General features: G+C 47.1%; 1 protein-coding gene across 2 annotated transcripts in view; it reads right to left on the bottom strand.

Moving 5' to 3' along the window:
• Positions 1 to 14,691, bottom strand: part of PCSK2 (proprotein convertase subtilisin/kexin type 2) — a 239,841-nt gene that overhangs the window by 31,572 nt on the left and 193,578 nt on the right. Inside the window, exons 7-9 of one of the 2 annotated variants that reach the window (XR_014831821.1) lie at positions 12,549 to 12,637; positions 3,894 to 6,406; positions 1,629 to 2,378 (exon numbers count right to left, since the gene is read on the bottom strand). Coding sequence is in view for 1 of the 2 variants with exons in the window: in NM_001004044.1 (NP_001004044.1) it covers positions 6,231 to 6,406; positions 12,549 to 12,637 (265 nt within the window). In the remaining variant the exon portion in view is untranslated. 2 annotated transcript variants of the gene reach the window in all.

Here is a 14,691-nt window from a genome sequence, read left to right as displayed (position 1 = left end):
ATTTCTGAACCCCTGAAGGCAAAGCTGGGTCTTCCTCTCAGTGGGGACTATAAGTAGGTATCTAGATGCTAACACTAAAGGGAAACCAGCAGGGTCTTCCACCCAGGTGTGTGCTGTTAACTGTCTGACAACTGGCTCTCTGAGGGGCACGTGTCAGAGTTTTATATGCCAATTTCCATGTTGAAGTTCAAGTTACCAGGGTGATGTCATCAAGAACCAACTCCAGCTTGGCCCCGCGCCTACCTCGGAAACATTTTTCTCTCCTAGTCCTACGTCATGCTTCTTCTTGGAGGGATGGCATTAGAGAATGGAGGAAGGGCACCCACATGGTCCCAAATGAGAAGAAAAACAGTTGGAATTGGATCACATGTCTGCCGTCTTGACTACACAAGAGAGAACCAGGCGACATCAAGAGTAACATGGATAAGTGACCGTGTGGTTTCCATGTTGCCTGAGTCTGTGACAAAGCACCACCAGCTGGGGGTGTGAATAACAGGGATTTATTGTCTAGCAGCTCTGGAGGCTCAGAGGCCAAGGTCAAGAGGTCAGCAGAGGTAGTTTCTTTTGGGGGTTGTGAGGGAGAATCTGCTCCATGCCTCTTCCCCAGTTCTGGTGGTTTCGGTGAATCACTGGCCATCCTTGGCTTATAGAGGCCTCTCCCTAATTTCTGCCTGCATCTTCTCAGGGTCTTCTCTCTATAGATGAGTCTCTGTCCAAGGTACTCTTTCTGTAAAGTTTTATTTGATTCAAGTTATCCCCCCCCCTTTTTTTTTTGGCTGCCCCACAGCATATGGAGTTCCTGGGCCAGGGCTCAAATCCTAGAGTTGTGACCTACGCCACAGCTGTAACAATGCTGGATCCTTAACCTATTGTGTTGGGCCAGGGATGGAACCTGTGTCCTTGCTGCTGCAGATACACCATCGATTCCATTGCATCACAACAGGAGCTCAAGTTTTCCTTTTTTATACAGACAAGGTTTCATTTTTTATAAGTAATTAGGGGCCCTCCCTGTTCCAGTATGATGTCATCTTACCCAATTACATCTGCAATGACCCTTTTTTTTTTTTAAGGGCAGCACCTGAGGCATATGGAGGTTCCCAGGCTAGGGGTAGAATCGGAGCTACAGCTGCCTGCCTATACCACAGCCACAGCAACACCAGACCTGAGCCGTGTCTGCCACCCACACCACAGCTCACGGCAACGCCAGATCCCCAACCTGCCGAGTGAGGCCAGGGATCAAACCAGCAACCTCATGATTCCTAGTCAGATTCATTTCCACTGCGCCATGATGGGAACTCCCCTGCAATGACCCTTTTTAAACAAAGTTACATTCTGAGCTGTTGGGGTTGAGACTTCAACATATGAATTTTTTGTGGGGGGGGCATGGGACACAATTCAACCCGTAACAGAGGGGGTGTTATACTTCTGTTTAGCTCTTTGGAACAATTCAACAGCTGAGAAGTAACTTCTCCATCGAGGGCTGAAGAGCCAGGGTCAGTGTAGTCATCTGTCCTGCGGTGTTTTCCAGAAAAGAAAAGGACTCCATTAGCAACCTCTGACTGACTTCTTACCCTTCAAATAGGAATTTTTCCAACAGAACCACATTTCCAACATAACCGTGTTTCTTTCTTTTTCTTTTTCTTTCTTTTTTTTTTTTTTTTTTTGTCTTTTTAGGGCCATACCTGTGGCATATGGAAGTTCCCAGGCTAGGGATCAAATTAGAGCTGCTGCTGCCCAGCCTATACCAGCCACAGCAATGCAGGATCTGAGTGATGTCTGCGACCTACACCAGAGCTCACAGTGACGCCAGATCCTTAACCCACTCAGTGAGGCCAGGGATCAAACCTGCATCATTATGGATACTAGTTGGTTTTGTTACCATTGAGCCACAACAGGAACTCAGAGAACTACATTTTTAATTTTGGAAGTCTACAAGGGGGAGGGGTGTCTCCCCTAATTTGGGGCCAAAATTCCCCTTAAAGCATTGGAGGGGGGCTGATGGCAGTTGGAGTAGAGTCTAACATTGTGATAAAGGAGATGCTGATGGGGTCATGTCTTAGTAGCTGTCCCATGTGAACACAAGCCTTAAGAAAGAAGAACAATGGATTCCAGAAAGACACCCCAAGCTGGTGAAAACAGGGAGGTAGAGTGGCCCCTCCATGATTGCAGGGCCCTAGGGGGGACCTCTGGACACTCTTGGGGCCAGTGTCCTGCAGTCACCTTTGACCCAGAACATCTGCCTGGTCCCAGGCTGTATGAGGTCCTTCCCATATGCATTTCACTGCCCTCATCTCTCTCTGTGCATCCTTACAACTAACACCTCTTTATTTTATTTATTTATTTTAGGGCCACAGGTGCAGCATATGGAGGTTCCCAGGCTAGGGGTCGAATTGGAGTTGCAGCTGCTGGCCTACACCACAGCCACAGCAACTCTGGATCTGAGCTGCATCTGCAACCTACACCACAGCTCATGGCAACACAGGATCCTTAACCCACTAAGCAAGGCCAGGGATCAAACCCACATCCTCATGGATAGTAGTCGGGTTCGTTTCCACTGAACCACAAGAGGATTTCCAACTAACACCTCTTTAGTTGAGCTACCTGGGTCTATGTGTCTGCAACTCAGAGACAAACTGGAGGGTATGGTTTGGTTATCAATCCATCCAGCAAGGAACTGCAGTGCCGTTGCTTCTGGAAATGAGTCACCTAGGCTGCCTTTTTCTCATCACTGTGGCTTTTTAGAAACCACACATCTTACGGTCTTAGTATCTTAGGGTTACACAATACATATTTTAGAGATATCTAGAGAAGCACCTCTCCAACTTGAACGGGATCTTGTTAAAATGCACACTCTGATACATCAGGTGGGTGGGTGGGGGGGCTGAGGTTCTGCCTTTCTCACTAACTCTCAGGTGGGTCGGTGGCCACACTTCGAGAACCACTGATTGGACTGTTTTTCAAAAGAAGAAAATGAAGAGTGGGGAAGGTAAGTGACCAGTCTGACAGTCCCTGGCCAGTGAGGGCCAGGATCAAGGTTTGAACTCAGGCCTCCTGACTCCCAAGCTCAGTGCTCCACTTGTTCATGCTAGTTCTTTTTTGATCTTTTTAGGGCTGCACCCGAGGCATATGGAAGTTTCCAGGCTAGGGGTCGAATCGGATCTGCAGCTGCTGGCCTATGCCACAGCCACAGCAACACTGGATCCTTAACCCACTGAGCGAGGCCAGGGATCGAACCTGCATTCTCATGAATACTAGTCGGGTTCGTTACTGATGAGCCATAATGGGAACTCTCAGGCTAGTTTGTAAAAGAATCCTGGCAGCAGCAGAAGCAAGGCAGTGTGTGCTGTCTAGTGTGGATGGAGGGGTGGACAGGCCAGCACCAGACCCAGGACTCTGAGTAATGATTCCATTCACTCAGCGCCTCTCGGGCTTCCTTCCCTGTGAAGCCTGTGACAGCTGTGTCTAAAAGAGAAATCATGGCTGGGAAGACACAAAGGCCTTGATGGACCTGGCTGTGTTCCAGGAGAACTCAATTTGCAAAGACAGCTGTGGGCCCCACTTGGCCTGTGGTCCAAGGTTGACTGGCCCCTGCTCTCATGGGTTGTACTTTGTTTGACTTATTCTGGACTATTGTTTGGGACCCAGATGCTGTCAATTTTTTGTCCAGTGAGATGCTTTAGTCCATTAAGACTGGGAATGTGTGTAAGCAGGCAACAATTTGAAGATCCAAAGTTAGAATTTTTCCAGCTAAATTTAATCTAATCAAATTAAGCTCATTTCATCCTTTTTTTTTTTCCCCATAAATTTTACACTGCTTAGTGTTCAGAGGCTTAGGTTGAATAGAAATACAAAAAAGGATACAAGAACTTTTGCTAAGGAATGATTTTGGAGGCTATGGTTGGGGAAGACGGGGAGAAATTGGAGAGGCAGCAGGAAACCTAGCCTAAAAAAGTTTATGTTGTTAGGCACAAACTTAGTTCTGAGCTTCCAGGTAGCCAAAAGGAAGAGCGAACCCTAGTGGATTAATGTAATACCGTGGGTTCCCTAGAAGCACAGCCCCAGGCAGAGGCCCGGGGGCACCAGACATACTGAGGGAGAGCGCTCAGGATAAGCTTTTGAATGGGGGAAGGGAAAGGAAGGAACCCCCAAATAATGTGGTCTGGAATAAAATACAGCCTTGACCTGATTCGCTGGGGCCCTGGAGCATAAACTATACTTGCAGAGTGGTTCCTGCTGGAGGCAAACTGGCTAGCCTTTCCTACCACTTCTGGATATTCATCTGAAGAAAATGAAAACAGTAACTCAAAAAGATATCTGCACCCCCATGTTCATTGCAGCATTATGTACAATCGCCAAGGCATGGAAGCAACCTAAGTGTCCACTGACGCATAGTGGATAGAGAAGGAATATTACTCAGTCATTAAAAAGAGGGAAATCCTGACATTTGTGACAAGGTGGATGGGCGTTATCGAGGGCAGTTTGCTAAGGGAAATAAGCCAGACAGGGAAGGATAAACACCACATGGTATCATTTATATGTGAAATCTAAAAAACCTGGACTCATAGAACCAGAGAGTAGAATGGTAGTTACCAGTGGCTGAGGGAGAGGCAATGAAATGGGAAATGTTGGTCTGAGGGTATGAACTTCCAAATATAAGATGAATAGGTTCTGAGGAGCTAATGTACAGGATGGTGACTACTGTGGAAAAATGAAAAGAAAACCAAAACCCCTCAATATTTGGTATATTGTAACTCTTTCCCAAAAATTGCCTTCAGTAGTCCACCCTAATTTTCTTCAAATTTTTTTTCCCTTCTGGGCTACTGTTAAGTATATAGTATTTTGTACATATACCTCTTTTATTGTTCTAAATATATCAGTAATGGATTTATGTATTTTCCACATACAGACTAAACAATTTAAACATATACATAGAACAGATGCATTTTATTTATTTATTTATTTTTGTCTTTTGTCTTTTTAGGGCTGCACCTGCGGCATATGGAGGTTCCCAGGCTAGGGGTCTAATCAGAGCTATAGCTGCTAGTCTATGCCAGAGCCACAGCAATGCCAGATCTGAGCCACATCTGCGACTTACACCACAGCTCACGGCAACGCCGGATCCTTAACCCACTGAGCAAGGCCAGGGATTGAACCCATGTCCTCATGGATGCTAGTCTGGTTCTCTAACTGCTGAGCCACGACGGGAACTCCTCCCATCTGAATTCTTGACCATAGAGTCCACAAGTTTAAGGAAACACTGTACTTTATGCCTCCAAGTTTTGGGGCCGTTGGTTACAGTCCGTAATGACCTGGACAAAAACTGACCCTTTGTGGCACCTCCCAAGGCCGAACCCTTGCACATCTGTCCCACTTAAACCTCAGAGTGACCGGCAGAAACGCACACTTATCAGCATTTCACAGGCAAGAACACTATGGCTCTGTGAGGTCAGTCACTGCAGATGGAAAGACTCAAACCTGAGCAATGGCCCTGGGACCTGAACCCAGGGAGACGCTGACCCTGGAGCCTGGTTGTGTCTTGTCTGGGGTGGATCTTGCCCCAACGTTGCAGAGGCCACCTCCTCCTGCTGGCCACCGGCCGCTGACCATCGTAGTGACCCTGGCTCCTGGCTGCCTCCCTTTGAGGTGCGGCCTTGGGCCCTTCTTCTTGTCTCTATCGGTCTCCGGGCTAATCTCAGGGATGCATGGCCACAAAAACGCAGCCAACTTGCCTGGAGAGCATCTGGATGCTGCCCTTGCTGCTGTGCTCTGAATCCACCCAGTTGCGTGGAGGTCCTGCTGCCAGGGCTGCTCTGGGCACCAGAAGGAAGTGCACCCACCCGCTTGGCACCGTGTGTGTATCTGTGTGTGTGTGTGTGTGTGTGTATTAGAAGCCATGCCTGCATGGTGTGGGGGTGCTAGTGCAGCCCCCCCCGACCCCCCTCCATAGTGGGACCTGCGCCCCTGCTGCCCCCTTCCCTTTGCTCTTCACAGGTGCTTCCTCAAATAATTCTGCACCATGAATCCGGTTTTGGGATCCATTTCTCGAAGGACCTGGAGCTGACACACACAGGGTAACTGCCCCACCCCGCCGCCTCCCTGCCCCTCGCTCCACTCTACCGTCACGTTCACGTCCTCTCCCGGCCCTGAGCCCTATTCCACCCGCCCCTACCCGCACCCCCACCACTGCGCGTGCGTGGTCCAGGGCTGCGTGGCGGCGAGAAGGACCTTACCTTGTTCACACCGTCGGCCATCGCCTGAAGCGTGAGCTCCCGCGGCCCGTCCACCGTCTTCCCGTTGTCGGTGGGGCCCCAGCTGGCGCTGTAGATGTCAATGAGCTGAGGCATGTGGCTGATGGAAGAGGCCTCGATGATGTCCGTCATGAAGGGCTGGTCCAGCATCCGGATACCTGTGGACACGTGAGGGTACGGAAGGTGCTGGGTATTGGTCCCCGGTTCACCGGAGAGGAGCGGAAGGGGCTGGGGACCTGGGTGTGGCTGGAGGGTCTGCCATCCCAGTGCCCTGGGATTGGCTGAACAATCCCGCGTCCAGCCTCAGGCTGTCTGAGTTACACCTTAAGGGATCAGGAAGGATGCACAGACCCATCCATACTATCCTTTTTTGAAACTCAGCCAAGTCTTTCCTTACATAAATATCTAAAGGAAATTTTATTCCCCTGGCAAAGGTTGCTAGCCTTCCTAATGTGAGACATTCCTTGATAAGCCTGTTTCTTTTCTCCCCTTCCCTCCCTTTCTGCAGTACGCCACAGCAATACTGCATCTGAGCTTCGTCTGTGATCTACACCACAACTCACAGCAACACTGGATCCTTAACCCACTGAGCGAGGCCAGGGATCGACCCCATATTCTCATGGATACTAGTCAGGTTTGTAACCTGCTGAGCCACAATGGGAGCTCCTAAGCCTGTTTCTTCCTCCCCCGCTTCATTTTTAAAGATTTTATGGAAGTATAGTTGATTTACAACATTGCAGTAATTTCTGCTATACAACAGAATGATTCAGCCACACATGTACACACATCCAGATAAGCCTGTTTCTAAGTGGGAGCTTGGCTTCCAGGGACTGTGGGTTGATTAGGACTTTGTGGAATTGTGGACTTGGTGGAGACTGTTGTCTGCCTGGGGAGAAAGATATTGATCAAAGCACCATGCATAATAATGTGTGGTAACCAACACTGCTGGTGCTGGGAAGAGAAGATGCAGCATTTTTTTTTCCTGCCTTTTATTTTTCTAGTGCTGCACCCAAGACATACAGAGTTTCCCAGGCTGGGGGTCGAATCGGAGCTGTAGCCTCTGGCCTACCCCACAGACACAGCAGCGTGGGACCCGAGGTGCATCTGAGACATACACCACAGCTCACGGCAAGGCTGGATCCTTAACCCACTGAGCGAGGCCAGGGATCGAACCTGCAACCTCATGGTTCCTAGTTGGATTCCTGAGCCATTACAGGAACTCCAAGATACAGCATTTTTATCAAGTGTGGATGAGGAACTGGCCTGGATGGTGATGCTGAGGGACACTAGGGGGGACCTACTTGCTTAGGGATGATGAGGAGGTGGCCAGGCAGAACGTAGCGGGGGCAGGTGTTCTGGGCAGAGGGAAGAGCACATTCAAAGGCCCAGTAGTAGGAAGTGTGTGGCTACACTAACTTACACTTGCTAGAAAATTTCATCTAATTTAGATTTACACAGAGACTAACCACCTGGGTATGGGGACTTAATATTACAATGAAGGTGGTACCACAAATCAAATGTACAAGGTGGATTATTAAGTAGATGGTATCGAGGACATTGGCTCACCATTTGGAGAAAAATAAACCTGTATCCCCATCTGCCATGACATACATGGAATCCAGAGGGACTAGTGGCCTTATGTGAAGATTTCTGCACTGATTAAAACTGATTGGGGCTAGGATTTCCTGTTGTGGCTCAGTGGAACAAACCCGACTAGTGTCCATGAGGACACAGGCTTGATTCCTGTTCCTGCTCAGTGGGTCAAGGATTCGGTGTTGCTGTGAACTGTGGTGTAGGTTGCAGATGCAGCTCAGATCTGGTGTTGCTGTGGCCGTGGCATAGGCTGGCAGCTGCAGCTTGGATTCGACCCCTAGCCTGGGAACATCCATATGATGCAGGTGTGGCCCTAAAAAGACAAAGCAAAACAACAAGAAAAAAACTGATCCGGGACTAATATCTGAGACATACCAAGAACACAGGCAAATTAACAAGAAAAAGACAGGAACACCTATGGAAAAATGAGCAAAGTTTATGAGTAGAAGAGTAACCCAGTAGGTTGATGGGCAGATGAAGAGATGATCAATGATGTTTTCCTTCTTTTCCTTCAGAAGACTCATTTTTAGAATCTTATCTCTACTTTCCTTTCATTTTCTGGACTTAATTCTACAGCATCTTAACTTTAGCCTGATTTTGAAGACAAGGTGAAGGAAGACCTGGGACCCAGTGCCTCCCTAACTTTTGACTCACACTTTGAGACTAGCAGTGATCTTTCTGGCCACCAGGTGGCGCTCTAGGCCCCTCTAGCTCAGAGAGCTCCTGAAAGATTCTCTGGAGGGTTCGGCTCATTTAGAATACTGAAAACCAGCCAACTTTTGGCATTGCCTGCCAGGATGAGCAAAATGTTCCCCCTAAATCTGTAAAAGAATGCTGCTTCTATTGCGACTCTCAAGTAACTCTCCGGGGCTTCTTTTACTCCTCAGAGAGAGCCTAGAGGTCATTGGATGTCCCAACGGGCAGAGGATGGGGCCTGGAGCTTCTGGCCTTAGAGCACTTAGGACCCATAGGAGTGGCTACCGGGGAGCAAAGCTGGGGTTAAGGGAGTAGATAAAGGAGGCTCCTTTGCTCAGAATCTTTGTGTGGCTGGACATACCTCCCACCGGATCTGGGCTTGGTTTCTGGATCCTCAGAGCATTGCTGGGAGATCTGTGGGTATCTGGGTTCACCACCATGGGTCAGGTCATGTCTTTGAGGTACCAGGCTGCATTCACTAGCCTTTGGGATCAGGGTTAAGTCGGAGGCTGTCGCACCCTGCCTGGATCCACTGGCCCAGTCCGAGTGACCCTGCTACATGTCTTCTGCTTGGGGTGTGTGTGTGTGTGTGTGTGTGTGTGTGTGTGTGTGTGTGTGTGTGTGCGCGCGCGCTCAGCCCATGTGAGCTGCAGGCTGGACAGGCCAGGCACTAGTGGCTGAGAATCCATCCTGCCCCCACCAAGGAGGGATGGGAGTTGGTGGATAAAGTCCCCAGCTGCCTCACCTGGGGGGCAATTCTGAGAGGTATCCCCACAGCCCTCCAGACCCCCAGTTGTCCATGGGAGGAGCATCCAGTTCATCTACATACTTTTCTTGGCCCTCCCCTCACCATCTTTCTATCTATTTCCCTCACTCTGGCTTCCAGGGTTACCACCCCCAAAACCTCCTTGCACCCTAAATCCTTGCTTCAGGTTAGCTTTTAGGGAATTCAAGCAAAGAGAACAGGAGCATTAGGTACAGCTGATGAGCTCCTCAGATGTTTTCAGAGTGGAGACTATGAGAGAAAGAGGTAGAAGAAACAGATGGAGAGAAAGACCCCAATGGACCCCAAATGCCATTAGCTCATCCCCTTTGCAGGCAGTGGTTCTAAAAATCCCTTGTTCAAAAGCCCAGTGGCTTTGGGCATGCAGAAACTTCAAAATTCTTTTGAAGACCATCATCGTGAATGAGAAATCCAGGCTTGAAATTTTCAGTTGCCTCCCATCTGTCCTGTGAATAGGAAACCCACCTCATTTAGATAGCACCCGAGGTGTGAGCCAGGCTGATAAAATATTAACCGGGTGATATTCTTTCCTCTGAGCTCATAATGGCTTCTGACATTTTAATGCCAGCATTTTGGAGGCACACAAAGTACAGAGAGCTGAAACCCGGGGTGGGGGCAAAGCCCCCTCCTGTTACATTTCAGAGCCTTCCAGATGCATTCTTGTGTGAAATTCAGCACCCAGCTCAGGCAAGCGTCTTAGCAAATGGCTGTGAAAGAGGTTAATGATGGGTTTGTATAGGTTGCTCTTGCTTTATTTAGGTCCCTGGAAATGCAAGTGTCAGCACAGAGTATGTTTATGGTTTCATTAAATCACCAGGAAAAAAACGTCGAGACTGTTGTAAAAAAAGAAAAACAAGGTTGGGTGACTCAGCCTGAATAAATTAAGAACCAAATCTGATGCAAAACTTGGAAGGAGCTAGGAGCCACTCTGTTCTTCAGCATTTTGTTGAAAGCTTATGAACCCCTTTCTTCTCCCCCCCCCTTTTTTTGTGGTGCTGGTTTCTAAATTTCTGGTGTTCTGCCACCCTCATTTCTTTTTTTTTTTTCCTTTTTTTTCTTGTCTTTTTGTCTTTTAAGGGCTACACCTGCCATATATGGAGGTTCCCAGGCTAGGGGTCTAATGGGAGCTGTAGCCTCCGGCCTACTCCACAGCCATGGCAACATGGGATCTGAGCTGCATCTGCAACCCACACCACAGCTCATGGCCATGCCAGATATTTAACCCACTGAGCGAGGCCAGGGATCAAACCCACAACCTCATGGTCCCTAGTCAGATTTGTTTCCGCTGTGCCACGACAGGAACTCCTGCCACCCTCATTTCTAAAGGCCCCATAAAAAGAAATTTATTAAACACCCTTCCCGTGGGACTTAATAAAAAGATTTTAGGTAAAATATATATTTTCATAAAGATGGGATGCACTGTGGGAAAAAAAAACCCAAACTAAAAAAACCAAAAAAAAAAAAAATCCAAAAAACATTTTGAAAAGTTCTGAGTATATTTACGATAATTTGTACACACCTTCTTATCTTCTACCATCTTTGAGTCCTATTAAGATATTATGGATACTCAGACAAAACTATAATCTGAAAAGATATATGCCTTCTTAATTTCACTGCAGCACTATTCACAATGGCCAAGATAGGAAGCAACAAAAATGTCCATTGACAGATGAATGGATAAAGAAGATGTGGTACATATACATAATGGAATATTACTCAGCCATAAAAAAGAATGAAATAATGCCATTTGCAGCAACATGGATGGACGTAGAGATAATCATACTAAGTGAAGTAAGTCAGACAAAGACAAATACCATATGATATCACATATGTGGAATCTAAAAGAATCTAAAATATCACACAAATGAACTTATTTATGAAATGGAATAGACTGGCAGACATACAGAACAGACTTGTGGTGGACAAGGGAGAGGAAGTGGGGGGAGGGATGGATTGGGAGTTTGGGATTAGCAGATGCAAACTATTACATATAGAATGGATAAACAAGATCCTATTGAATAGCACAGGGAATTATATTCAATATCCTGTAATAAACCATCATGGAAAAGAATATGAAAAAGAATTTATACATATATATACATATATATATATGGCTACTTTTTTGTACAGCAGAAATTGGCACAACATTGTTAATCAGCTATACTTCAGTAAAAAATATTATGGATACTGATACACAAAGAGTACAGACAGTACAATTCCACTTGCATAAAGTTTTTTTTTTTGTTGTCGTTGTTGTTTTTTAAGGCTGCACGCATGGCATATGGACGTTCCCAGGCTAGGGGTCAAATTGGAGCTTAGCTGCCGGCCTACCCCAGAGCCACAGCAATGCAGGATGAGACCCGTCTGCGACCTATACCACAGTTGACAGCAATGCCGGATCCTTAACCCCCTGAGAGAAGCCAGGGATCGAGCCTGTGTCCTCATGGATACTAGTCAGATTCGTTAACCGCTGAGCCATGATGGGAACCCCACAAAAAGTTTAAAAACTGGGAACGAGCAACATTTGCTGTTAAAATCAGGATCGTAGTAGTTATTCAGTAAGTAATTCATAAGGGACACAGGAAAGGCTCCAGGTGCTGGTAATGTTTTGTTTCTTTTCTTTTCTTCTTTTTACAGCTGCACCCGTGGCATGTGGAAGTTCCCAGGCTAGGGGATCGAATGAGAGCTACAGCTGCCAGTCTACACAGCCACAGCTGCAGCAAGGGGGTGGGGGGCAGGGATCTGAGTCACAGCTGCGACCTACACCACAGCTCACAGCAACACCAGATCCTTAACCCACTGAATGAGGCCAGGGATCAAACCCACATCCTCATGGATATTAGTCAGGTTCTTAACCCACTGAACCACAACGGGAACTCCAAAAGAATTCTTAACTGATACACCTTCCTACAGCTCTCTCACCCACCTCCCCCCCACCTCCCGCCCCCGAAACACACACACACCTTACACTCACTATAACCAGGAAGAACCATCTAGAGCTGCATGGTCCAATAGATAGCTGCCGCCTCAATGACACTATTTTGGGTTCTTTGCCAGCTGAGCCATAATGGGAACGCCTGAAATTTTAAAGTTTATTGATAGCAGCCCTGTTAAATCTACCAGCCCTGTTCTCCCGTTCCACTGGGAATTTTTACCAGCCTCTCCGCAGGCCAGAGAGCAAGGATGATGCCTCCTGGGGCTGTTTAGCAGGAACAGGGACAGCCTACCTGCAACCTTGGAGCTGTAGGCCACTCCAACCCCGCAGATATTGTTGTTGGCTGCGGCAGAAACCTCCCCGGCGCATCGGGTCCCGTGGCTGCGGAGAGAAATAAAGCCAAGTTAGACACAGGGTCAGACAGCTTTGGAGAAGTTTCCTTAAATTCTATCAGTTGAAGCAATTGGGTTCTTTTCAAAGGTTCAGTTTGTCCGGAGCCAGCCCAGGCCCCTGGATTTTCCATCTGCCTCTCTCTTTTCTTCCCCTCCTGCTTCCCTGCTGCCTTTCCTGACCTTGGCTTGTTTCTGCCGTAAAGAGGCTTCTCAGAACATTGTCAACCTTGAAAGGTGATCTTTACTTTAGAATCTGAAATGTCTTCCTGCAGAAGACAGTTATAGGCTTTCTGTGAAAAGAAACACAATCTAAGATGGGTTGGTGCTATCGGAACAGCTCCTTTTTTTTTTTTTTTTAGCTCTAGAATTGTGGGCTGGTGGTTATTTTCAAGACTGTTCTGTCCACAGGTGGGTGATGCTGCCTGTCAGTTATGGGATAAGAGTTATTTACTTCTTTTTTTTTTTTTGGATTATAGCCTCCTTTAAAGATGGATTAAATGTTACAGATCCCCCACCTTCCTCCAAGAACAAAAAAGCACACACAGGCAACGTTTTGCATTCAGTTTCAAAGGGATCCACGGGTACTTTGAGGCTAGCCAGATTTTCTTTAATGTCCATATTAACTTTTTTCTTTTCCATTATGGTTTATTACAGGATATTGAATACAGGTCCCTGTGCTATCTAGTGGAACTTTGTTGTTTATCCATTCTACACATAATAGGTTACATCTGCTAAGCCCAAACGCCCAGTCCATTCCACCTCCTCTCCCTCCTCCTTGATAACCACAAGTCTGTTCTGTATGTCTGTGAGTCTGTTTCTGTTTTGTAGATAAGTTCATTTGTGCCATATTTTATCTTTTATTTTTTAAATTAAATATGGTTGATTTGCAATGTCATGACAATTTCTGCTGTACAGCAAAGTGACTCGACTCAATCATACATATGTACACACACACACACACACACACACTCATATATTCTTATTTATTTACTTATTTATTTATGCTTTTTAGGGCTGTACCTGTGGCATATGGAAGTTCCCAGGCTAAGGGTAGAATCAGAGCTGCAGTTGTCAGCCTACTCCACAGCTATGGCAATGCTTGGCATCCGAGCCACATCTACGACCTACACCACAGTTCAAGGCAACACTGGATCCTCAACACACTGAGTGATGCCAGGAATAGAACCCACATCCTCATGGATATTAGTTGGGTTTGTTACAGCAGAGCCGCAATGGGAACTCCTATCATAGGAGATTGGATATAGTTCCCTGTGCTGTCAGTAGAGCCTCATTGCTTATCCATTCTAAATGTGACAGTTTGCATCTACGGACCCCAAAATCCCCCTGCATCCCACTACCTCCCCTTCCCCCTTAGCAACCACAAGTCTGTTCTCTATGCCCATTAGTCTGTTTTCTGTTTTGTAGGTACGGTCATTTGTGTCATGTTTAGATTCCACATATAAGTGATACCATATGGTATTTGTCTTTCTCTTTCTGACTAACTTTACTTGGTACGAGGGTCTCTAGGTGCAGCCAAAGCTGACCAGGTTAAGAACACCAGGCATTCATTAAATTGTCTTTCCAAAGACTTCCAGCCTTACAATTCTGAGCAAGGGCTCATGTTTTAGAATGTTCTCTGCAATAGTAACTGTCATTTCATTAATTTTCTTCCTTTGGCTCCCTTCTCTATTACCCCAAAGGAATCCAAGCAGTTCTCCGCTTCTGTGTGTATTTCCCCCTGAGTTGGGGTGACCTGGTGACTTGCTTTGATCCACAGGATGTGGGGGAAGAATGACCTCCGACCTCTGTGCCAGGGTCTGTGCAGAAGAGCTTGGTCTGGCCTATGGACAAGGCCTCGGGGAGAGCGTGGCCTGGCACCCCCATGGTTCCAACACCCCTTTGAAGGCTCTCTTGCTCCAGATGCAGCCGAATCACCCGTCATCAGTGGAGAGAGACAAGTGTCCTTGCCTAGTTACAGGATTCTGAACAAGTGAATGTTTGTGCTTTTTTTTTTTTGCATCTTAGGGCCACACCTGCAGCATA

This window comes from Sus scrofa, chromosome 17, assembly GCF_054392235.1.
Source record: "Sus scrofa isolate SSC_HxYL_T2T_F1_AM1 chromosome 17, Sscrofa_HxYL_maternal_Yorkshire_Landrace_v2.0, whole genome shotgun sequence".
NCBI classification, from domain to species: Eukaryota; Metazoa; Chordata; class Mammalia; order Artiodactyla; family Suidae; genus Sus; species Sus scrofa.
The sequence above is the reverse complement of the archived record's forward strand: the minus strand, read 5'-3'. Positions and strand labels throughout refer to the sequence as shown.